Raw genomic sequence first — 26381 nt, 5'->3', positions numbered from 1 at the left:
CTTACGAAGCCACTCCTTCGTTGCCCAGGCGGTATGTTTGGGATCATTGGCATGTTGGAAGATCCAGCCACTTTTCATCTTCAATGCCCTTGCTGATGGAAGGAGGTTTGCACTCAAAATCTCACGAAACATGGCCCCATTCATTCTGTCCTGTACATGGATCAGTTGTCCTGGTCACTTTGTGGAGAAACAGCCCCAAAGCATGATGTTGCCACCCCCATGCTTCACAGTAAGTATGGTGTTCTTTGGATGCAACTCAGCATTCTCTCTCCTCCAAACACGACGAGTTGTGTTTCTACCAAACAGTTCTATTTTGGTTTCATCTGACCATATGACATTCTCCCAATTCTCTTCTGGATCATCCAAATGCTCTCTAGCAAACTTCAGATGGGCCAGGACATGTACTGGCTTAAGCAGGGGGACACGTCTGGCACTGCAGGATCTGAGTCCCTGGTGGCGTAGTGTGTTACTGATGGTAGCCTTTGTTACGTTGGTTCCATCTCTCTGCAGGTCATTCACTAGGTCCCCCCGTGTGGTCCTGGGATTTTTGCTCACCGTTCTTGTGATCATTTTGACCCCACGGGGTGAGATCTTGCGTGGAGCCCCAGATCAAGGGAGATTATCAGTGGTCTTGTATGTCTTCCATTTTCTAATTATTGCTCCCACAGTTGATTTGTTCACACCAAGCTGCTTGCCTATTGCAGATTCAGTCTTCCCAGCCTGGTGCAGGTCTACAATTTTGTTTCTGGTGTCCTTCGACAGCTCTTTGGTCTTCACCATAGTGGAGTTTGGAGTGTGACTGTTTGAGGTTGTGGACAGGTCTCTTTTATACTGATAACAAGTTCAAACAGGTGCCATTGATACAGGTATTGAGTTCAGGACAGAGGAGCCTCTTAAAGAAGAAGGTACAGGTCTGTGAGAGCCAGAAATCTTGCTTGTTTGTAGGTGACAAAATACTTATTTTCCACCATAATTTGCAAATAAATTCTTTCCAAATCAGCCAATGTGATTGTCTGGATTTTTTTTCTCATTTTTGTCTCTCATAGTTGAGGTCTATCTATGATGCCAATTACAGGCCTCTCTCATCTTTTTAAGCGGGAGAACTTGCACAATTGGTGGCTGACTAAATACTTTTTTGGCCCACTGTATCTATTAAAATAAAACATTTTTTATGTTTTTGTTCTTCATCAGTTGAGGTTTGATTGTCCATTACCTAGTCTATTATTCAACCATTGATCAGTAGGATGTACAGTAGTCTATGCTTTGTCCTTCCTCGATCTAGGCTGCTATACACATATCTCTAATTATCCTGTATCCATAGCATAGGTTGGAAAAAGGAAATATGATCTGTTTTTCTTCAATCATGGAGCTCCATTTACCAAAATGGCTTAATTGTCTTTCTTACTTTGTAGTAACCAGTCACGTTCAGAAATTTACTAGACAATGCCACTTGACATAAAAATGTGATTCATTTCTGTAATGCCTTGGGGCAGTTTATATTGCAGAATTTTGTTGTCATACTACAAACATTGTAATTGTAAAACCTTTAGTTTCATTATTTATTTAATTATCATCCAAGTGTCACAGCAGGAAGGTTGAACGGCCATGAAATACCAGTTTTGGATGGGCAGACTCTTTAAACATCCGATATTCAGAATTCTGTCAGGTTGACTCAACCATCATCCCCAGGTGTTTCTGAAGATGAGAACACAGAATCTCTTCCAGGTGCCTTTCTCCTGCCATGGCTATTATCAGTGTGCTTCATTCTAAACACTAGATCAGGGGTCTCCAAACTTTCTAAAGAAAGGGCCCATTTACTGTCCTTCATAGTTTAGGGGGGCTGGAATGTGCCCAGTGGGAGTAAATAATGCCTGATCTTTGGTATTAGGAGGAGAAATAGTTAGACTCAATTGTAGGACTAGTGCCCCAATTTTGTTGTCAGTGGAAGAAATTATGCCCCATCATTGGCGTTATTGGAAGGAATAGTGCCCCATTGTCGGTGTCAGTGGCAGGAATTATGCCCAATTGTTAGTTTCAGTGGCAGGAATAATGCCTCAAAGGCCGGATAAATGAAAGCAAAAGGTCACATTGGGCTCCAGTTTGAAGACCACTGCTCTAGATTATGCAGTTATTTTAATTTGTTATCTTTGTTTACGGAGAAAGCAGCAGGAGGATGATTTCCTTCTTATTTTTTCCATAAAGACAATTTTAGTAAGGAAGACCTCAGTGATGTCAGAGAGAGAGTGGGTTTTCTTCCTGCTGGTATAACCCATTCAAAGTGTTAATATGTTAAGTGGTGAATCAGCCAACATAAGCCCAGCACTTCAAGTGATTAAACAAAACAAAAAAAGAACAAGAAATACAATGTATCCAAAACAAGTATCAAATGTACAATCACAAAAGCACACAATGTCCATATAACAATCCTCCTAATATTCAAAAAAGTGCTCACCAGTACACCAAACCAAAAAAAAAAAAAAAAAGACTAAAACAATTTACTTAAACGAAGTTCATTGTGATCTTGTGTGGATAATGAAATATATATGCGAATCCAACACTACCAATAAGCCAATAGGGACCATGATTGTTCCCTGACAAGTACACACAACAAATGTAAGAACTCTTATTTAACCCTGAGCATGTTTACATCTTAGGAGTACAAGCTCTTTCAGTGCTGCAGCTTTCTTCATTTTCATCAGTCAGTAGTAAACAATTTAAAATAATAAATGAGGCATGAGGCAATGCTTAAAATGCAAATGTAATTCCTTTAAAATCCAGTACATGTCACTTTTGAATTTGAAACATTGTTTCTTAGTATTTCATTTATGTGTAATTGCTGATTTTGAGAGATTGATGTCCAAACACCAGCAGAAGTGCATACAGAACCATTGTAATGAAGCTTCATCTTTCTGTCTGTAATGGATGTAATCAAAGCGGGGTACAAAACATTATCACTGCCATGGTAAATGTAAGAGTAAAGTGAAGACTGATCTTTGAAAACTCAAGCAAAGAAATAACATTTGCCCATGACAGCCAGTAAGTGATTTGTGATTTAATAGCTTTCTACTGACAAGTATTCCAGTAAGGCTAGCAGAGAATTTATTTGGTGAGCTTCACACATTCCTCTAGGACAATGAAAATTAATGGTTGTGACTAATATTGATGTTGTGACAAGGCTGAATTTACCATGGGGTACAGTATGCTATTATGTCCACACGTATTTTTAATCATCAATAGGAATAATCAAATCATGTCAAGCTACTTGGATTATAACACAATTTTCTTATGTAGGTTAAGGCCAGTAAGTGTCCAGAGTAATATAGTAAAGTTGTGTTACCTAGTGTACTACAATTTGGGAACCAGCAGGGCCATTTGATGAAAATCCAGTCTTGCTTAAAGGATTAGCTGGTTGTGACCCAAAGTATAGCTAGGGAACCCTATAGCAATACAGCCAAGATGGGAGAGGCTTACCAAGGAAATAAAGTAGCAAAGAATGCTGCAACAAAAAGTAGGCATGGTTAATTTAAGTAGGGGCATGGCTACTTTTTTTTTATGGACTCACTCCACTGTATAAATGCTCAAAGCCCCATACAACCCTTTCTCCATGTAGACAATTGTTACAAAAACCATCATCTTTAAATGCACTGACACTGCAAGATGCAGGTCTGCAAAGACACAATCATCACTGCACTGACACCACCAGAAACACAACTGCAGAAACAGTCATTACCACACTGACACCACTAGAAACATGTCTACAGAACTGCAGAAATGCAAATAGTGCCACACTGACATGGCCAGAAACAAGTCTACAGAGACACAATCAGTACCATACTGACACCACAAGAATCATATCTACAGTAACATAGTGCAATCAGTACCCCAGAAACAGTAGCAAGAAACACACCAGCAGAAACATAATGATTACCACACTGACACCACAATGTATGCTGGAACAGGGTAGTTTTCTATGAGTTGAGAAGAATCCCTACCAGTCAGATATACTGTATATTTTCTTTAAAATGTAGCTCTGAGACTATTGACGCAGCTCTACCTGTTTGTGGATCTTCAGAATTCTGTCAGTTACAGATTTTGATCAGTTTGAGATCTATGAGGGAGCCATTTGTAGCAGATTTAACCAGCCAGTAGTCAGTCTAAGCTTCAGCTACAGTCTGAGTAATAGTCTCATATGGAATTTGTAGAGGCCAAGCTGATTTGAGGGCTTCCCTTATCTCCTCTGTCCATTGCCTCCTGGAGGGATACAGTTGGACAAGGAGTGGCATGGGTGCCTGTGGTAGGTTCAGACACTGTTGGGTGGTCATACACAGTTTGGAGATTACTGGGATGCTGTGGATGCTCAGACTGGAAATGGTGCAGAATGCTGGTAAACAGGAGGAGCACAGGAACTTGTAGATGCAGGAAGCAAAGCTGTAGTTAAGAAGAGCCAGAGTCATCAACAATCAGGTAGCAGAGATACCAAATCAGAAGACAAGATCAGGAACAGATGGCAGACTGGAGTCAGCATAAGTACCAAAACAGCAGCCAGGAAAGCAGCAACAGAATTTAGGACACAAGCCAAAGTCAGCAATAGGGGATCAAGAGTCAAGTCAAGAGACAAGCTGGGTCAAACACAAGATAGCAGAATGTGGGTCTAGTCACGAGTCACAGGAGCTGATGACCACTCAACAATTCTCCTTTGTTGTACAGTACTTTAAATAGGACTCTGGTTTTCAAACTACGACATTGTTATGGTTGCTTTCTTGCCACTGTACACAAAGTATTTAATCACTTTAACCAATGTTAAAGGCGTCAATATTAAAATATGTTGCAAAGAAAGCTGGAAAAAAGTCATTGCAACAATCAATTAAATTCTGTTTTTCATTCCCATTTGTACATTTGTGCAATGTAGTGTCGTTCATTGACTGCATCAGTGTTGTATGTACAATTTGAGTCCATTGTGGTGCATTGGTCAGCCTCTTTAAATTAATGGGTTGCCGTAGCACACATTAATGCAGGCAATTAATGCAGACCTGAGCATGCAGTGGAATAGGTTAGTGTGAATGGGCTATTAATTTTTGAAGTTATTACCAAAAGAAGAAGGTTACATCACCTCTTCTTTTTATTTCCTTCACTACTGATATAATACAGTACCTATGCTCCTTTTCCTTTCTGAATCAGCATTTTCACTACTACAATGATTGTTTTTTTAAAAGCAGCATAAAGAGATAAAATGCCAAATAGTTTATATGCTCATTTTGCAGATTTTCTCTGTACTATTTATATATTTGTTTTCTACAATCCACTGCAAGAAATGTCTTTGTGAAACTTTTTCTCTTAGGTCACTAAAAGGAAACAGAATACGTAGACTACCAGATAATGCTTTCCTGGGGTACAAAGATCTAGCAAAACTGTGAGTATACAGTAAATTACACTGTAAAGAATGGGTGAATGCATGAAATAAAAATTAGCATTTTCTGATGTGGATCTTGACATACTGATTGAAAGGTAATCCGTCTTGAATGACCATACCCTATGAAGCTAAAAACAGCTACGTTCTCAACCCCAGATACATGCTATTCCCCTAATGGTAGAATACCTGTTCAGATTTAATTGCTGAGGCTGGTGCTTAAAGTGTATCTAAACCCAAGAACAAAATGTAATATATCCTAACTTACTAGTCCTTAGTAGGAATTCAATAAAAGTTTGACTGTTCAGATGCCCCTTTGAAAGTCAAACTTTTAGCCCATTTGGCAGGAACTGAACATTATATATAGTAGTGGGATTTTTACAGCTACTGTAAATGACTACTTTCAACAGCTGCTATTGGTGCCTATTTGTCAGTTGTTTTACTGTATATGACAACTTCCTATCTACCAGTGGTCAACAGGATTTTTCTTGCTCCTGTTGGGTTGGTGGACATTGCTCATCGTGATAGACATGGATTTGCATCATTGGATGCTGTGATTGATAATGGATGTACATTTCTGTGATTTTTTTTGTTTGTTTCTTTTGATAAAGGAGCTGTCAAAAACTATGTGTTTTTATTTACCGTTTATTTTTCTTGTGAATGACTAGTGGTACCGTACACCTTCATTCACATAGGGGAAAGCTTGTATCTGGGTGCCCTTTATAGTTAAAGGTGGCTTCAAGATTCTAATAAGCTTCTCTCTTGCAGACCCAGACCACTATCTGGCCAGGGTTATGGGGAAAAATCCTTGTCCTCATTAGTATGGGGATGAGGTGCTTTGCCAGGGGCATCCTCCCTGGCAAGGCACTGGGGGAGGGGCACAAGCTCACCTCCGCCTTTCCTGGCTGACAGGCTGCATGCTTAGTTAAGGGTTTGGTATAGATTTTTTTTTTTTGGGGGGGAGGCACTTTTTTCATGCATGGGGTTCCACCTTATAATTTTGGAATCTCCACCCCATATTTTTTTCACGGGGAGTCCTTCTTGACATCTATACCAAACCCTCATTAAGGATAATGGGTCTAGTATGTAATTTTAGAGGCAATGTATAGAAAAGGGAAAAGGGGGTCACCACACCTAGGTGTGGATTTCCCATTTAGAAAGGAACTTTATATGTGCCTAACAATGGGAATCTTAAACAAACCAAATGTTTATTAAACCATATATTTATTGGTTCATCCAGTTAAAAGACAGCCATCTCTCATTAAAAAAAAATAACACAAATCTTCAGTTCTCCAGTGTCATACAGTTCTCATAAAATATAGCAATATATAACAAGTGTTATGATCCGCCAGGCGGAGCCTTCCGGCTGCCAACTGATAGACCAACCCAGAGCGTGGGGTCTAAGCCCGGGCTGTGCCTTCACCAGGGCCCCTGATGGTGGGGATGGACTTGAAACAGTCCCGGGCCAGGTCACGACCTCCGGGCGGGCCCACCAGCGGCTGGGAAGGCCTCCGGGGATGCGTGTAGGTACCGGGAGAGCCAGATATGAGGCGGATGACGGCCCCAGCAGGGTGGCACGGATAGTGGTTCCGTGGGGGGTAAGCGGGGTACCAAATCAGCGGGCAAGGAGTAGTCAGGTCACATGCAGGGTCAGCCAGGTAAATCAGTCCGTAGAATAGTCAGGATATCCGAGTCAAAGCGCAGGAGCAGGCAGAGTAGTCAGGACAAGCCGGGTCAAACACAGGGGCAGGCAGCGTAGTCAGGGTTGAAAACAGGGTCACAGAACAGGAGCAGGTATCCAGGATCACATAAGACCTTGCGGCAATGGGTGACAGTGCAGGGCATCTTTAAATAGTGCGCCCTGCACTGTCATTGGCTGGCTGGGACGCGCCCCCGGCTGTCATTGGACGCCTGAGGCGCGCCCTCGACTCTCTACTGCGCATGCGCGGCGTCCTGTCAGCCGCGGCTCGCCGCCAGTGCGCATGCGCGGGGGGACGGCGCCGTGATGCAGGATTCCGGCGCCGTGATCCCTGACACTGCCCCCCCCCAATGGGCACCCTCCGGGAGCCCCACTGATCTCTCCACCGCGGGTGTCCACGAAAAAATTCCCGGATGAGCCGGGGAGCGTGAATGTTCTGGGCGGGTTCCCATGAGTTCTCCTCAGGGCCATAACCCTTCCATTTTATCAGGAACTGGGTCTGGTTCCCCCTCCGTCGGCAACTGAGGATAGTCTCCACTTCGTATTCCTCCTGGTCATCTACGGAGATTGCCTCGGGAGGTCTGGACTCACGGTCCGGGAAAGGATCCGGTCTGGATGGCTTCAGGAGAGACACATGGAACACAGGATGTACCCTGAAGGTCTGCGGAAGCTCAAGCTCGTAGGCCACCTTGTTGACTACACGCTTTACCGGAAATGGGCCAATGTACTTGGGTCCCAGCTTCCTCGAAGGATGCAGCATCTTCAAGTTGGTCGTTGACAGCCATACCCGATCCCCTGGTTGAAGCAGTAATTCTCCTCTTCTTTTCCTGTCGAACGCCCTCTTGCTGTCCCCTTGGGCTTTGGCGATGGCTTCCTGAATTGTCTTGTTATTGACAGAGAAGAAGTTTAAGACGTCCTGAGATGCCGGTACCGGGTTTTCAGGCATCAGGTCAGGGAGAAATGTGGGATGATACCCGTAATTGGCGAAGAACGGGGATTGCCCCGTTGCAGAGTGACTCGAGTTGTTGTACGCGAATTCTGCGGACGGCAACAACGTCAACCAGTCATCCTGAAGGTAGGACGTGTAACATCGCAGGTATTGTTCCAGCGTTTGGTTGGTCCTCTCGGTTTGGCCGTTGGTCTGCGGGTGGTAGGCGGATGAAAGCGACAGCTTGATTCCTAGTGCTTTACACAAGGAGTTCCAGAACCTGGAGGTGAATTGGACTCCCCGATCTGACACTATATCTTCGGGGACCCCATGAAGCCTGACTACTTCCTTAATGAAGATCCGTGCCGTTTCAGGTGCCGATGGGGTTTTCTCCAGGGGTATAAAATGTGCCATCTTTGAGAAGCGGTCCACGACCACCATTATTGCTGTGTAGCCTTGGGATGGTGGGAGTTCGACCACAAAGTCCATGGCAATCATTTGCCAGGCCCGCTTGGGTATTGGTAATGGACGTAACAATCCCCATGCCCGGCTCCTGGAGGGCTTGTTCCTTTGACAGGTGGAGCAGGTCTGGACGTAACGCTCGCAGTCCTTATTCATGTTCGGCCACCAGAACGAGCGCCGTAGTAGTTCCAGAGTTTTCGCAACCCCGAAGTGACCTGCCATTCGATGGTCGTGGCAGTGCCCTAGGACCAGGGTTCGCATCTCTTCTGGGACCATGATCCGGTCTTCCTTCCAAAACAGCCCGCCGTGGTTCAGGAGGGGTGACCCCGACGGAACTGGTAGTCCTGTAGAAGCGTCGAGGAGTCTGGAACGAAGTTCTGTTTGTAGAGCAAGGAAACTTCCGGAAGGTAAGATGGTGTCAGGTGCCACTGTGTCATCGGGGTCCTCAAACATGCGGGACAGAGCGTCTGGTTTTGTGTTCTTAGTACCGGGTCGGTACGTAATATGGAGAGTGAATCGCGAGAAGAAAAGAGCCCATCTTGCCTGGCGAGGTCTCAGTCGTTTCGCTGTTCTTAAATATTCCAGGTTCTTGTGATCAGTGAAGACTAGGATTGGGTGTGTGGCTCCTTCCAGTAAGTACCTCCATTCTTCTAGAGCGGATTTGATGGCCAGGAGCTCCCGATCTCCAATGTCATAGTTACGTTCAGCCGGCGTCAACTTCCTGGAGAACGCCACGGGGTGCAGTAGTTCCTTGGTTCCATTTCTTTGGGACAGAACCGCTCCTACCGCGTTCTCAGAGGCATCCACTTCCAAGACATATGGGAGGGAAGTATCCGGATGGCAGAGGATGGGCGCAGACGTGAATAATTTTTTGAGCTTCTCGAATGCCGTCTGGGCTTCGGAAGTCCACTTAAAACGGACCCCTTGTTTCGTCAGTTGCGTGATCGGGGAGACCAGACCGGAGAAGTTCCTAACAAACTTTCTATAAAAATTGGAAAAGCCGATGAAACGCTGTACCCCCTTTTTGTCGGCGGGTATTGGCCAATCTAAGATCGCCGTGACTTTCTGGGGATCCATCGCGACCCCCGCGGAAGAGAGAACCAGTCCCAAGAACGTGATTTCGCGCTGTTCGAAACAGCACTTTTCTGCCTTGGCGTATAGCCCGTGTTGACGCAACCGTTCTAATACCCGTACTACGTGACCTCGATGAACCTCCAGTGAAGGGGAGAAAATTAGGATGTCATCCAAATAAACTACTACAAAGACATCGAGGAAATCACGAAGAACATCGTTGATGAAATGCTGGAAGGTTGCCGGTGCATTACAGAGCCCGAATGGCATCACTAGATATTCGTAGTGACCGAATCTCGTACGGAAGGCCGTCTTCCACTCATCCCCCTCCCTGATACGGACAAGGTTATAGGCCCCCCGCAGGTCTAGTTTAGTGAATATCATTGCCGATTTCAATCTCTGGAGGAGCTCGGGGACTAACGGTAAGGGATAACGGTTCTTTACCGTTATCTTGTTTAGATCACGGTAGTCTATGCAGGGCCGTAACGATTTGTCCTTCTTCTCTACGAAGAACAGCCCGGCCCCGGCTGGGGATTGGGAAGGACGAATAAACCCCTTCCGCAGGTTCTCGTCAATATATTCCCTCAGTACACCCGATTCCGTTTCTGACAAGGGAAAGATCCGGCCGAACGAGATCTCAGATCCGGGTAGGAGGTCTATAGGACAATCGTAAGAACGGTGTGGGGGAAGAACGTCAGCCCCCCGCTTACTGAAAACGTCCAAGAAGTCATGGTAGGCCGGGGGAATAGTCTGGGATAGATTGGCATCACCGTCCAAGCACAGGAGGAACCGGGGACCCACGGATCCCGTGACCTGGCAGTGATTCAAACAGTAGGGTGACCTAAATTGAATCGTTCCCCTTTCCCAGTCAATCTGGGGGTTATGGGCCCGCAGCCAAGGTAGCCCCAGAATGACTGGAAATAGGGGTGATGCGATGGCATCCAAACGGAGGAACTCCTGGTGATGGTCTGCTATTGTGGTAAAAATGGGTGGTGTCTCCTGGTCCACCACCCCTGATTTTATACTGGAGCCGTCTGCCAAGAAGATGTTGAACCCCCTTTCTTTGGTCTGCAGTGGTATTTTTTGCCGGTGGGCAAAAGTCAGGTCGACAAAGCAACTACAAGCTCCAGAGTCAACGATTGCGGTCACCAATAGTGTTCTTCCCGGGAGCTGCAAAGACACAGGTATGGCCAGGTAATTGGACTGATCATCCCTTCCTGCGGGTAAAGTAAAAGAAAAGGAAGCGGACTTACTCATCTTTGCAGGACAGGAGCGCACCTGGTGACCAGCTTCCCCGCAGTACAGGCATAGGTTCAGCGATCGTCTCCTTTGACGTTCCTCGACCGACAAGTGGGAACGGGCCAGTCCCAGCTGCATGGGTTCCGGGTTGTCCCCCGATTCCGTGCCTCGGGGATGGTTCCCTGGGGTTGGAGCTGTGTCTCTCGGTGGGATCCATGCCACCCTTTGACCCTGGTTGCTCCTTTCCAGCCGACGTTCCCTTAACCTACGGTCAATCTGGATGGCCAACTCAATCAGTCTTTCCAGGGAGTCTGGTAGGCCTACTCGTGCTAGTTCGTCCTTGAGAGACTCAGACAGCCCGATGCGGAACTGGTGACATAAGGCCGCATCGTTCCATCTGGTGTCTCCCATGCATCGCCTAAAGTCGGACGCGTATTCTTCGGCTGCCCGGCGGCCTTGCCGCAGCGAGTATAGGGTAGCCTCTGCGGAGACAGCCCGCTGAGGGTCGTCATACAATACTGCCATGGCCTGAAAGAACTTGGTCACGGAGTCAAGCTGGGGGTCACGCCTCTCCATCAGACGGTGAGCCCAATCCTGGGGCTCACCCTGAAGGAGAGAGACTATAAACCCCACCCTGACGGTCTCGGAGGAGAATGTGCGGGGCTGCAAGTCAAAATATAGTGTGCAAGCATTCCGGAAGGCTCGGAAGCGGCTCCGGTCACCACGGAACCGCTCCGGCAGGGGAACGCGGGGCTCAGGAGCTAAGGGTGTGGCAACCGCTCCGGATGTCGGGGTAGCGGGAGGTTCCCCAGACGCGGGACTCTGAGCAGGGGGAGTCTGGGGGGCTAATGTCTCCATGCGGTCTTCCAGTCGGGCGCAGCGACTGTGGAAGTTCTGGAAGGCCTGGGTCAAAGTTGCCAGGTGCTGGCAAATATCCTCTAGGGACGCCGGTCCACCTCCTGGCTCTGTCATGGCCGCAAGGTACTGTTATGATCCGCCAGGCGGAGCCTTCCGGCTGCCAACTGATAGACCAACCCAGAGCGTGGGGTCTAAGCCCGGGCTGTGCCTTCACCAGGGCCCCTGATGGTGGGGATGGACTTGAAACAGTCCCGGGCCAGGTCACGACCTCCGGGCGGGCCCACCAGCGGCTGGGAAGGCCTCCGGGGATGCGTGTAGGTACCGGGAGAGCCAGATATGAGGCGGATGACGGCCCCAGCAGGGTGGCACGGATAGTGGTTCCGTGGGGGGTAAGCGGGGTACCAAATCAGCGGGCAAGGAGTAGTCAGGTCACATGCAGGGTCAGCCAGGTAAATCAGTCCGTAGAATAGTCAGGATATCCGAGTCAAAGCGCAGGAGCAGGCAGAGTAGTCAGGACAAGCCGGGTCAAACACAGGGGCAGGCAGCGTAGTCAGGGTTGAAAACAGGGTCACAGAACAGGAGCAGGTATCCAGGATCACATAAGACCTTGCGGCAATGGGTGACAGTGCAGGGCATCTTTAAATAGTGCGCCCTGCACTGTCATTGGCTGGCTGGGACGCGCCCCCGGCTGTCATTGGACGCCTGAGGCGCGCCCTCGACTCTCTACTGCGCATGCGCGGCGTCCTGTCAGCCGCGGCTCGCCGCCAGTGCGCATGCGCGGGGGGACGGCGCCGTGATGCAGGATTCCGGCGCCGTGATCCCTGACAACAAGCGTGTAACATCGACACGTTTTGCAATATTTGGTTCCTCAGGATTCACGCTTGAAATGGACAACTGATCCATATAGATTACAATATATGATGATTAGCCTTGACTAAAATATGTGTAGCCTGCTTCAAGTTGGGGAGTCCCCCCAGAAAATAAAACAAGAGGAGAAAGAATAACAACGAACAAGTGGAAGAATCTTATTCCACAGAAAGAAAGAACAAACAACAGATACACTGTGTCTCATAGACCTACAATCACTGCTCTAATTATCCAATTCAATATGTCTAACTCTACACAACTTCACCTGTTTCAATGTTTAAAACTGCTACATCAAAATCTATACAACAGCCACTTGTTTGTGTCAGAGGTTCCATAAACAACCAGGTGTACACCTTTAGAAAAAGTTTGTACTTACCTTTACCATGCTTCACCACTGCTTGTGGCACCTGAAACGTTTTGTGCAACTTTGAACTTTTGCAAATGTAAAACATGCAAGTGAGTGCATGCTATCAAGCCAACCTGTTTGTTTTGCTAGCCCAGGCTTCATACAAGTTAACGTTTACAAATATTGACCCCTGATTTTGAAATCTGTTTATTAAAACAGATTGCCTTTAACAAACTTATTCTTTTCAAAAATGAAAATATATGTTTGTATTAAACCCTAAGATGTCCAGTTTCTCACATATTTAGGAGCCCTTTCAGTACCCAAAATGTCTAAAGGGAGAGCTATTCTTACCCCCCCCCCCCCAATTACCAGTGAGATTCCCCATTTAGAAGTTCAATTCTCAATTCAATTACTTTAGTTCATGAATCTGCTTAAAGTACAACTAAAGGTAAACTTTTGGTTTAGTTTTGGATAGAGTGGAGAGGGATTAGAACACCTGTCAGTTTTTATTGCTGTCTGAATTCACCCTCTCTATGTGTCTTGTTTAGCATTATTATTGAAAGTGAAAGTAAAAGCAAATCCCACATTTTGGTTTGTCCCCTGAAAAGTAAAAGAGGGGAATTCTTCCAATGGGGACACTGGTTCTGGTGACCTGGGAGTCCCCAAGAAATTCCTTTAATTTTCAGGGATTTTCTCTCACTTGAACACAACACAAGTGAAGTGAAATCTCTGCAATGGGTCACAGATGGTGACAAAAATCTGACAGGGGTTATAACCCTCCCTTGCTCTATCCGAAATTTTTTAAAAAGTTTTGCCTATACTGTAGTTCTACTTTAAGGTTTGTCAGATTACAGGATACCCTGGATGGACTGTAGAGAGAATATAGAGGCCAGTACTCTTTTCCTCTTACCTAGTGTATCTTCACTTTGGACTCATGCAAGGTCTCTGAAATACCACACCTAAGATAAGTCTTGTTTGGATCTTGTCTTTTACTCAGTAAGTTCAGTGTAAACAGAGTTTCTATTTAAATTCAATATCAATTTTCAATTTTTGTTCAGAACCTGTTCAAAAATAATCATTAAAAGGCAAAGAAGACGTAATGACTTTGACTGAAATGTGTTTTCAAATTATGCTTCTGAAACAATTTTACAGGTGAAATATACTGTTGTCTTTTATGTCATCCTTTAAATATTGGGCACTGCCATTAACAATTTGTAAGACTGTTCAATGAACTGACTTAATGGACAACAAGCTAAGATTACACAGCTGAATGTAAGACAGGACTTGGAAAGAATTGTGCATAAACCCTGATCCTAAGTACAAGGATGCCAGCTAAAGCTATTTACTGCAATTAGGAGGCAATAAATGATTGGATTGTGATATGCTGTCAATGGATATGGGAAGTAAGGATTAACATGAAAAAATATCTGTTGATGCAGAAGCATATTCTAAGACTTGTATCACTTGGCACGGTTGCCATAACTTTTCCAAAATTGTTTTCATTAATTTTGGAAGACAAGCTGTGGAACTTGAGATAAGAGTTATCTGACCATAAATTTACAGTTATGTAAAATAATATACACCAGTGCCATGCTTCCATTAAAAGACAATCAAATGTGTACGTCCAAAAATCATATGAACAATCCAAAAAATGTCACAATAGTGCAGTCCAACAAAAAGTCCTATTATATATCTTCTGTGCTTCATATTGGTGTTATAAACCGCCTTTTACTTCTTCATTCTTAATCATCACCTTTTATGTGTCAAAAGTCCTGTTATTAGTGAAACCCACCACCAGATGTGCTCTCACCTGGGGTATATGACCAAAAGCGTTAAGTGAGGTCATATAATGCTTGCATTCTCTATCACAGGACTAATATGATGATTCCTCAGCATGTCAGATGATTCCACTTCTCAAATGGTTATACACTGCTTCTTAATACTTCTTTCATCCCACACTTCATTCCTCCTCAGCCATACATATAGAAAGAGAAATTGCCATACATAGCGTTTTATCTGTATAAAAGGTTTATTTACCATAAAAACAAAACTCCCAATATTGCACTAACATGTAATCACACTGTTCCACACAATATGCAAGCACTGGGAGAGAAAGATGTAGGACTATGAGCTATGTGTTCCATGAAAATTTGCTAACAAGGAGCATGCTGATAGGAAGAGTGAGCAAAGAGATGACCTTATCAGTCTGCTGCTGCTCTTTTACTGTCCAGCCAGGAGGCTGGGGGTGGAAACATCTGTATTCCTTCTAAAATCTATAGCTGTTAGAGAAAAAGTGTCTACCTTGTTGTGTCGTATGGCAGAGATATGTAAATATCAGAAATGGATATGTGTGTTTGCATATATATATATATATATATATATATATATATATATATATATAAAATTTAGCAGATAAAACAGCACGATAACAGCAAAGCATGCTTGCTATACTCACTGTGGAACCTAAAGGGTAAATTTTCTGCATTGTGTAAAAAAAGACCGTTTGATCCTGTTTTCTCTGCCCCTCCTCTTGTTCAAATGTCCACATCTTATCTCTTGATAAGGCAGACAGAACCCGTAGCCACATGCACATGCTCAGTTTAGTGTGTATTGCTAGAGAGGTTTCTTTTTTTCTTGGGAGAGTGCATGTGATCAACACAGGGCCAATCAGCACTGTCCAGACAGAGGTCAGCAGTTTTGTATCCTCCTAGAGCAGAAAGAAAACTCCTCCTACAAGCTGTAACCAGTGCTCTGCTGAAACACCAGACCAAATAATAAAAGACTCCAAATTAATGTATTGGTTTACACTAAAAATTGCCAATGCCAAATGATATCTGGTCAGTAAATCTTTTAGTCCATCAATTAGCTTCCCTACATGCATTCACACAGGAAAACTCTATTTTGACTCCATTCAAGGTTTTTATTTTAACTGAAGCTCCAATGAAGGGGGGATTTCTTCTGGGCCCCTAAACACGCTGCCTGTCTTTTAGTGTCAGCCAATATATTAATTTGTACCTTTTTATCATATGGTCCTGCACTCCTTCCATTGGTGCATGCTTTTTCTGGTAACTGACATAGAGGGGACAGTCAAAACATTACTAAAAAAAAGTAATTCCAGATATCCCTGACCATCATCTAGAACTGGACTGTGCCCATAAATAACAGCTCCACACCAGGAGGGAACATTATAGTCGAAACTGTACTGTTACAAGGTGAAGAAAAAGATGATGAGATTAATGGCCTTAAAATTCCAGGTTATGAAGTCCAAATTTTAATATTAATATCGCCAACCACAGTTCATAAAAGTAGAGCCTTTAAACCCCTCCTATAGCTCCTACTTGCCAGAAATATTAAATATCAGTGGGCTTTCTCTTTTAGACTTGTTTTTACAAACAAAATGCACCACTTCTTAACATTTCCCAAAAGGAGGAACATTTCCTAAAGTTAGGCCTCATCTGTAAAGAACACGAGCAGCCCAAGGGACTCTAGGGGCATCCAATAACTTTTACACTAGGCAAACCAGTACCCTTGATCCCCCTATGGTGTAAGACCAACATGTAAGGTCCATGGCAGCCTTGTACTCGTTCACAATCCATCCAATTATACTTCATTATGTGGTGTTATCGTGCGCTAATATCAAGCGTGTACACGACTAACCTATCCTACAACCACAAATGGTATGCAAAACTTAAATTGAAACACACCCGTGAACGTATACAGTGTTCATTCCTTTGTTGGTAACCTGCATGAGGAGTTTGTTCATTACTATGCAATGCTTACAACAACTTATAGTCTTTTTCCGTCTAAAATTGTTTATTCACTTGACCTCCAGAGGATTTACCCCCCTTCCTGACCAAGCCATTTTTTGTGATACAGTGCAGCGTTACTTTAATTGACAATTGCGCGGTCATGCAACACTGCACCCAAATGAAATGTATGTCCTTTTTTTTCTACAAATAGAACTTTCTTTCAGTGGTATTTGATTGCCTCTGCATTTCTTTATTTTTTCAGCTCTAAATAAAAAAAGACTGACAATTTTTAGAAAAAAAATAATATTTTAGATTTTTTGCTATTAAACATGTCCAGTAAAAATATTTTAAAAATCAAATTTCATCATAAATTTAGGCCAAAATAAAAAAAATCCCAATACGTGTAAATTAGTTGGTTTTTGTTAAAGTTATAGCGTTTACAAATGGTGGTATATATACTGGAATTTTTTTTTTACTAGTAATGGCAGCGATCAGCAATTTATAATGGAACTGTGGCAGGCATTCTGGCACTGGGGAGTGACACCAATACAGTGATCAGTGCTAATAAAAAGCACTGACACTGCTGGAACTGCAAAATCACGTATATATATGTGATTTTGCGCACCCGTGCCACCCTGTAGCAGTATTTCTGCTATAGGGCAGCACCAAACGAGTTAAACATATTAAATAAACATAGTCTTTGTCATTTTCATTTTAAGATTATATCCCAGGTCCAGAAATAATAGAATTGCAAGCACCATAAAATATGCACCATGTTTGTAAACCAGGACTTCTTTTTCATTTTAACTGGCTGAAAAGAACACATTCATGGTTTTCATCAAACAGCAAGAAAGATAAAACCTGATGAGAAAGTCAGAAAATGTATGCAGTGGAGTGACTTTGCCTAAAAAAATGTATTAGATAATATTTATGTCACAGTAGCTTTAAGGAAAAATATGCTGGCTGATTTAAATAAAAAGTAGAAAACAAGAAAAAAGTATCCACAGTACAGAGTATGGGTGAGTTTGCATACTGATGTGGTTTCACGTATAAAAGAATTTCTAAATTGTGTCCATAACAGCCAAAAAAATGCCTATTAAAGCCTTGAATGCATGAACTCTTTAAGATTCAAAAGTAATCTAAATTTACTCATTTTATGAAAGGTCAATGTCAGCAAAGTAAAAACCTAGAGAACCAAGATTGACAGCAATGCAACTTCTTTACTTGTGGGATTTGAGTCAGAGAAAAAGATTTTTTCATTCTCAAACTCAGTTCCCATTAACTCCAAAATGCATTTAGGGCTCGTTCACACTTGGCTGTTTTACCAACGCTTGCCAAACGCCCCTATAGCATTTGGCAAGCGTTGGTCTGGCGTTTGTGGGGCGTTATTAACGCTCAGCAAATGCTCCGCAAACGCCGCATGCGCGGTTTAGTGGCAGTTGCTAGGCGTTTGCCGAGCGTTAATAACGCCCCACAAACGCCTATAATACAGTTTGAGTGGTGTTACCGCTCCGCAAACACCCCGCAACCGCGTCGCAACCGCACCGCAAACGCCGGCCGGGCATTTGCGGAGCGGCACCATAGACGAGAATAGGAGGCTTCAAAGCCTCCTGACTCGACCAGAGGCGTCCGTTTTGCCGCGAGGCAACGCGACGCAAACGCTCCCGTTAGAACAGCACCATGTGCTGTAATGTGCAGAATTGGCAGAGGCGTTTGGGAAGCGGTAAAAACGCTTCCCAAACGCCTCTCTGCCGCCTGCACACAAGGCTAGTGTGAACATAGCCTTAGAAGTAGAAGAGAATCCAACCTGCATTTCACTACATATTTGCTAGTAGAATTCTTATAAACATCAAATACATGTGTTAAGATTTAAAAAATCTTAGCCGTGCTTGTTTCAGACTCTGGCCAAGCTTTGTTAGCTTTGGCAGGCAGTTCCCAAACCTTTTCAGCTAGTGCCCATTTGCCTCCCAGGTTGTTTCATTAGCTCCCACATAGATACACTCACAGAAACAAACACCTCTTTCTTGATAGGTCTAATGCAAATTCAAAGCAGCAACTACTACTTTACTCAATTAACAAGGGAATATATTTCAATTAAAATAACCTATTAAACGTATTATTTAGTGTTAGAGATTCTGTATATAGCCCTGCAGAACGCACAGTGTACAGTCCACATGTGTTTATCTGCTGCTTCTCTGCTAACAGGAAACAGGAACTTTATTACAGAGAAAATACATAGTGTTTAACCACAGATGCATCTACAAACTTATAGACACCGCCGTCCTCTGGTTGAAGAATATATCTCTACTGAACACTGACACTGATGTACTTGTTGTACAAAATACATGAACATTGTATTCCAACGTTTAGCAATATGAGGAGTACATTTAAAGTTCACCTACTGCATTTTTTCTCAACTTTTAATGGGATAGATGTGCTTGGTGCAGGGATATCAGCTTTTCATCATCAGAAGAAAAAGTACTAGTATTAGATCATTTTCAACACTGGAGACCTGGAGAATGTACCTCCACTTAATAAGATGTCGGGAAGGCATTACAAGTACATCTGGGCTTTGTTCTGCCATGCAGGGTAGTGTTCAGAAATGTTTTTTCTAAAACCAGCAGCCTTAAAGGGCTTGTAAAGGTTATGTTTTAATAATTAAAATAAAAAACATGTTATCCATGAACTTCCTCTTCAAGTCCCCCACTAGTACATCCGGCTCCTCCTCTTCTATGTGTGCCCCTATAGCAAGCTGCATTTGTGTGCCCCCATAGCCAGCCAATTGCTATGGGAGCACACCTGCGGGCATAATCTATTGACATACACTGCCCTGCTCAGCCTAGGTCTCTGGACTCTGCTCACAGGAGTTGATTGACAGCAGCATGAGCCAAGGAGAGAGTTGCTGAACGTGAGCACAGTGCTGGATTGAAATCAGGCTTGGGTAAGTATCCAGGGTGAGGGGGCGATACAAACAAATTATGTTTAATCTATTCATAAAAGCTATAAAGGCTGGCATAAATAGCTCAATCTCAGTGTTTGCTGACAATACAAAGATACAGTAGGTAGGGCAATAACATCACAGCAGGATAGAGAAACTGTAAAAAAAAGACCTCAATAAAATAAAGGGGTGGGCAGATACATGGCAAATGAGGTTTAATGAAAAGCGTAAAGTACTTGCTAGGGGGAAAAACTCTGGCGGAATCAAGGATGGAAAAAGATCTGAGGGTTCAAGTAGATGACAAACTTAGCAAAAGCATGCAATGACAAGCTGCTGCAAGCAATGCTAGCAGAATATTAGCATGCATAAAAAAGGATATTTACTCAAGAGATAAAACTATAATCCTGACACTTTACGAAACTCTGGTTTAGACACATCTGAAGTATGCTGTCCAGTTCTGGTCACCAGTCCTCAGGAAGGATGTGCTGGAACTGGAGAAAGTCCAGAGAAGGGCAACAGGACTGGATGACTCAGTTATGAGGAACGACTACAAACATTAACCTTGTTTTCCCTGGAGAAGAGACACTTGAGAGGAGATATGATAGCCATATACAAATATCTTAATAGTGATTCTAGCATAAAGAATAAACTATTCAGTCTCAGTGAGTATAAGAAGATACAGGGCCATTGAAGGAGAAGTGAGAACCTTAAACTGTGTAGGGGGGTTTTTCACTCACGGCAGTAAGGATGTGGAACTCTCTTCCACAATCGGTGGTTTCAGCAGGAAATATTGATAGTTTTAAAAAGCTCTTGGATTGGCTTCTTAGTAAACATAGTATACAGGGATATTATTTTTCATATGAAAACACACCCACACACATAGGTTATACAGGTGAAACTCGAAAAATGTGAATATTGTGCAAAAGTTCATTTATTTCAGTAATGCAACCTAAAAGGTGAAACTAATATATGAGATAGACTCATTACATGCAAAGCAAGATAGTTCAAGCTGTGATTTGTCATAATTGTGATGATTATGGCTTACAGCTCATGAAAACCCCAAATCCACAATCTCAGAAAATTAGAATATTGTGAAAAGGTGCAATATTCTAGGCTCAAAGTCTCCCACTCTAATCAGCTAATTAAGCCATAACACCTGCAAAGGGTTCCTGAGCCTTTACATGGTCTCTCAGTCTGGTTCAGTAGGAATCACAATCATGGGAAAGACTGCTGACCTGACAGTTGTGCAGAAAACCATCATTGACACCCTCCATAAGGAGGGAAAGCTTCAAAAGGTAATTGCAAAAGAAGTTGGATGTTCCCAAAGTGCTGTATCAAAGCACATTAATAGAAAGTTATGTGGAAGGGAAAAGTGTGGAAGAAAAAAGGTGCACAAGCAGCAGGGATGACCACAGCCTGGAGAGGATTGTCAGGAAAAGGCCAATCAAAAGTGTTGGGGACTTTCACAAGGAGTGGACTGAGGCTGGAGTCAGTGCATCAAGAGCCACCAGACACAGACGGATCCTGGACATGGGCTTCAAATGTCATATTCCTCTTGTCAAGCAGCTCCTGAACAACAAACGTCAGTCAGAAGCGTCTTACCTGGGCTAAAGAAAAACCTGGTCTGTTGCTCAGTGGTCCAAAGTCCTCTTTTCTGATGAGAGCAACTTTTGCATCTCATTTGGAAACCAAGGACCCAGAGTATGGAGGAAGAATAGAGAGGCACACACTGCAAGATGCTTGAAGTCCAGTGTGAAGTTTCCACAGTCTGTGTTGATTTGGGGAGCCTTGTCATCTGCTGGTGTTGGTCCACTGTGCTTCATTAAGTCCAGGGTCAACGCAGCCATCTACCAGGAGATTATGGAGCACTTCATGCTTCCTTCCGTAGACGAGCTTTATGGGGATGCTGACTTCATTTTCCAGCAGGACTTGGCACCTGCCCACACTGCCAAAAGCACCAAAACCTGGTTCAATGACCGTGGCATTACTGTGCTTGATTGGCCAGCAAACTCGCCTGACCTGAACTCCATAGAGAATCTATGGGGCATTGCCAAGAGAAAGATGAGAGACATGAGACCGAACAATGCAGAAGAGCTGAAGGCCGCTGTTGAAGCATCCTGGTCTTCCATAAAACCTCAGCAGTTCCACAGGCTGATAGCTTCCATGCCACGCCGCATTGAGGCAGTAATTGCTGCAAAAGGGGCCCAAACCTTTGCATTTGCATGCTTATACTTTTCAGAGGTCCGATATTGTTCTATGTACAATCCTTGTTTTATTGATTGCATGTAATATTCTAATTTTCTGATATTGTTATATTGATATATTTGGGGTTTTCATGAGCTGTAAGCCATAATCATCACAATTATGACAAATCACGGCTTGAACTATCTTGCTTTGCATGTAAGGAGTCTATCTCATATATTAGTTTTACCTTTTAAGTTACATTACTGAAATAAATTAACTTTTGCACGATATTCTGATTTTTCACCTGTACATGGAAAAACCCTTTTTTGTGGGATTTCAAAGGCACAGATAAAACCAATGACTTTTTAGAGAAGGTAAAAACTTGACAGACCATGTTTTATTTATACAAAATGTTAAAAAGAACATGTAAACACAAAATGTGGCGGTAATACATTATTTAGCTATCGCAGTAAATGCATAGATGAGAGAAAAAAAGAGCGATTCATGCATGTACTTGACGCGTTTCGAGACAAACAATAATCTCTTCCTCAGAAGTGCTTAAACACTCATGATACCTGTAATAAATATATAATTATTATCCCATCTTCATATATCGCCAAACAGGAGTACAATCTCAAGTGTGTAAATTTCACTTACATGGCACCACATAGGGGCAGAGAACATGACGAAACTGCCAATTGGCTAAAACAATAGATAAAGTAGATGAGGCCAATGTTCCCAAGGTCCTCCTTCATTTGCTCACTCACATCTTTAATCTTTCCCTCTCTACTGGCGCATTCCCCTCCCCTCTGAAGCACGCGCACATCACTCCCATACTTAAACCCTCCCTGGATCCCACCAACCTAAACAACCTTAGACCCATCTCCCTGCTGCCATTTACATCCAAACTCTTTGAGCCTTAGTCTATAATCGCCTGAGTTCCCACCTCACCGACAACAACCTCCTTGATCCCCTACAGTCTGGCTTCCGTCCCCTTCACTCCACCGAAACCGCCCTACTCAAACTCACCAACGACCTGCTAACTGCCAAAGCTAATGCTCCTACTCTTCAACCTCTCCGCGGCTTTCGACACGGTCGACCACCCCATCCTCCTCAAAAAACTATACTCTCTTGGCCTCAGAGACTCCGCTCTCTCCTGGCTCTCTTCCTATCTATCACAGTGCTCCTTCAGTGTTACCTATAACGCTGCCACCTCCCCCTCACTCCCCCTCTCTGTTGGGGTCCCTCAAGGTTCTGTCCTCGGGCCCCTTTTCTTCTCCATCTATACCTCCTCCCTTGGCCAACTGATACACTCCCACGGCTTCAACTACCATCTCTATGCCAATAACACGCAAATCTACCTCTCTACCCCTTGCCTCACCCCTTTAGTCTCCATCCGAATCACTAGCCTTTTGAACGACATATCAGACTGGATGTCACTTCACTTCCTCAAATTAAACCTTTCCAAAACCGAGCTCCTAGTTTTCCCCCCAGCCCGCCCCCCCCCCCCCGACTTCTCCATCACGACCAACAACACCACCATCAGCCCCACCCCGCAAGCCAGAGTACTAGGTATCATTCTAGACTCCAATCTGTCTTTCCAACCCCAAGTCCAATCGCTGGCAAATTCATGTAGACTCCACCTCCGCAACATCTCCAAAATATGTCCGTTCCTAACCCCAGAAACTACAAAGCAACTCATTCACTCCCTTATTATATCACGACTCGACTACTGTAACTCCCTCCTCACCGGCCTACCTCATCACAGGCTATACCCGCTTCAGTCTATCCTGAAATCTGTGGCCAGACTCATCCACCTTACTATCCGCTCCATATCCGCCACCCCCCTCTGCCAATCCCTCCACTGGCTTCCAATTGCCCAACGCATAAATTTCAAATTACTAACATTGACGTACAAAGCTGTTCATAACACTGCCTCAAACTACATCACCGACCTGATATCCATTTACCACCCAAAACGTACTCTCCGCTCCTCACAAGATCTCCTACTCTCTAGTTCCCTGGTCTCCTCCTCCCATGCCCATCTCCAGGACTTCTCCAGAGCTTCCCCCATCCTCTGGAACTCACTACCCCAATCCATCAGACTGTCACCTACCCTCCTCACCTTCAGGCGCACCCTGAAAACCCATCTCTTCAGGGAAGCCTACCCCACCCTCACCTAATTGCTGATCTCCTCCACACTTCCTAACACTCCATCCCCCACAGCTATTTCCTCCTGTACCACTATCCCCTCCTTCCTAGATTGTAAGCTCCAAGGAGCAGGGCCCTCAAACCCCTCGTGTATTGTATTGTATTGTTACTGTGCTGTCTCGTGTACTGTCTCCCATTATAATGTACAGCGCTGAGAAAACTATTAGCGCTATATAAATACTGTATAATATTAATAATAATTTGCTTGGGAGGACCTTTTCCATATATGCTTCAATAGGGATGATGGCACTTCTTGTTACCACATCCATTATTTTTCACACACACACAGGTTGAACTGCATGAACTGGTGTAACTATGTATCTTTAATGGTAGCTACTCACTATCGTGCACCAGAAAGCAGCTTGTGGATGTAAATGAGCTTTTTAGATTACTGATCAGTGTTGGGAGGTGGAGAAGAGACCATACAGTAAAAAAAATGCATGGTCAGGAAATGAGGTCTTTATATACAGTAATAAATCAGTTAATAAATGGGGAAGGGGTGGGGGCACTGATAAAACTACAAACTGGCTGCACAAAACAATATGTTTTATAGTCATGCTGTAGCTATTATACTTACTTTGTTTTTATTTGTTTATTTATTATTGCGGTTTAGCCTAATGTCACAATATACTGTACATGGATATGAGGATCTGGGTGACATGTACACATGTACAAATAAAGATTTTTATTCAACTGTACCAACTTTTTAACTGACTTAAATTACAATGTAATTGAGTGACTATGAATTACAACTTATGAATTCAGTATTTAAACACAACAGACCAAAGCATCTAAATCTGGTTACACTGTGGTTTTGGCCAGGGGCTGGATTGTAAATTGGCATAGAAGTGCAAAAATGGGGGAAAATGTTTTCATAAATATGCATTCTTTTACCCGAGGCTTTGTAATAACATTAAGTGCTGTTCGACCTTTTCCTTCCAGATTCCTTCAACACAACTGCTTGAGTAATATATCACAGAAAGCTTTCTTTGGCTTATATCATCTTCAGAAACTGTAAGTGAATGATGTTACTAGTAATTTGCATCAATAATAAAATGAATAATAAAACAATGCCTGCATTTTCCACACACCATTGATGTTGAATGAATTCATGCTTATAGGAACTAAATATTTTATTAATAGAGCCTGCAATGGATTATAGCTATTTATGTTTTTATTAATATCATAAATTTCTACTTTCAGATATCTCAGCAACAATTGTATAAGATACCTACAGCAAGGAGTCTTTAGCCACTTGCATGAATTAAGATGGCTGTAAGTTGTTCTTTATTTTATTATAAACTAATTAGTTGGAGATTCATAAAGAAACTTTAAGATTCACATGCAGGCAGTGGTTAGTGCTTATGCCTGGCAATGCTTTGATCGTTGTTTTGAATCCCAGTCTTGGCACTACCTACATGGAGTGTGCATGTTCTCCCTGTGACTGCGTGGGTTTCCTCCAGGTACTCCAGTTTCCTACCAAAGACATGCTGGCAGAGTAATTGGATCCAGTCTAAAACTGGCCCTAGTATATGTATGTATGAATGTGAGTTAGGGACCTTAGGTTGTACACTCCTTGAGGGTTAGGGACTGCTGTGAATGTACAATATACACTCACTGGCCATTTTATCAGGTACACCTGTTCTATTACTTGGTAACACAAAATGCTAAATCAGCCAATCACATGGCAGCAAATTTGCTGACGTTCAAACCGAGCATCAGAATGGGGAAGAAAGGGGATTTAAGTGACTTTGAACGTGGCATGGTTGTTGGTGTCAGATGGGCTGGTCTACGTATTTCAAAAACTGCTGATCTACTGTGATTTTTATGCACAACCATCTCTAGGGTTTACAGAGAATGGTCCAAAAAAGTCAAAATATCTAGTGAGCAGCAGTTTTGTGGATGAAAATGCCTTGTTGATGTAAGAGGTCAGAGGAGAATGGGCAGACTGGTTGCTGCGACATTCAGATGGTAGGGTCAGAATTTGGTGTAAACAACATGAAAGCATGGATCCATCCAGCCTTGTATTAATGGTTCAGGCCAGTTAGTGTATATGTAAAATGCTTCATAAATTGACAGTGCTATCTAAGTACCTGTAATAATTTGTAAATATATTTACAAATAACCTTTATTATCACATATACAGAAAAACATAGTGTATAAAGAACTCTAACCCATAAAAAAAGTTATTAAGAGTAGTTATTTAACATAAATGAGAAATTAGAATTGTTGAATAGATACTTTTTCTCTAACTCTCAAAAATGTAATATATTGCAGCTTATCACTAAATATGGTGGCTGCATGAGTTGGTTTTTTTTAAGGCTTTTATTCTTTCATTTTTACGTGATAATCCTGGGAATAAGACACGTCCTGCACCTTACGGTGTTTAGGCTCACTCACTAGGCTGCCTTTTTCTTTTTCT

The 26381-nt window shown here is 43.3% G+C and overlaps 1 protein-coding gene across 1 annotated transcript in view; it reads left to right on the top strand.

Annotated features, from left to right (window-relative positions):
• Window positions 1-26381, top strand: part of RXFP2 (relaxin family peptide receptor 2) — a 367668-nt gene that overhangs the window by 267166 nt on the left and 74121 nt on the right. The window contains exons 5-7 of the mRNA XM_089690886.1: window positions 5339-5410; window positions 24902-24973; window positions 25163-25234. Of these exons, the coding sequence (XP_089547012.1) occupies window positions 5339-5410; window positions 24902-24973; window positions 25163-25234 (216 nt within the window). The remainder of the gene's footprint in view (window positions 1-5338; window positions 5411-24901; window positions 24974-25162; window positions 25235-26381) is intronic.

This window comes from Staurois parvus, unplaced genomic scaffold (assembly GCF_062004578.1).
Source record: "Staurois parvus isolate SC_StPar_1 unplaced genomic scaffold, SC_StPar_1.0 ptg000544l, whole genome shotgun sequence".
NCBI classification, from domain to species: Eukaryota; Metazoa; Chordata; class Amphibia; order Anura; family Ranidae; genus Staurois; species Staurois parvus.
This window is presented reverse-complemented; position numbering and strand designations above follow the sequence as displayed.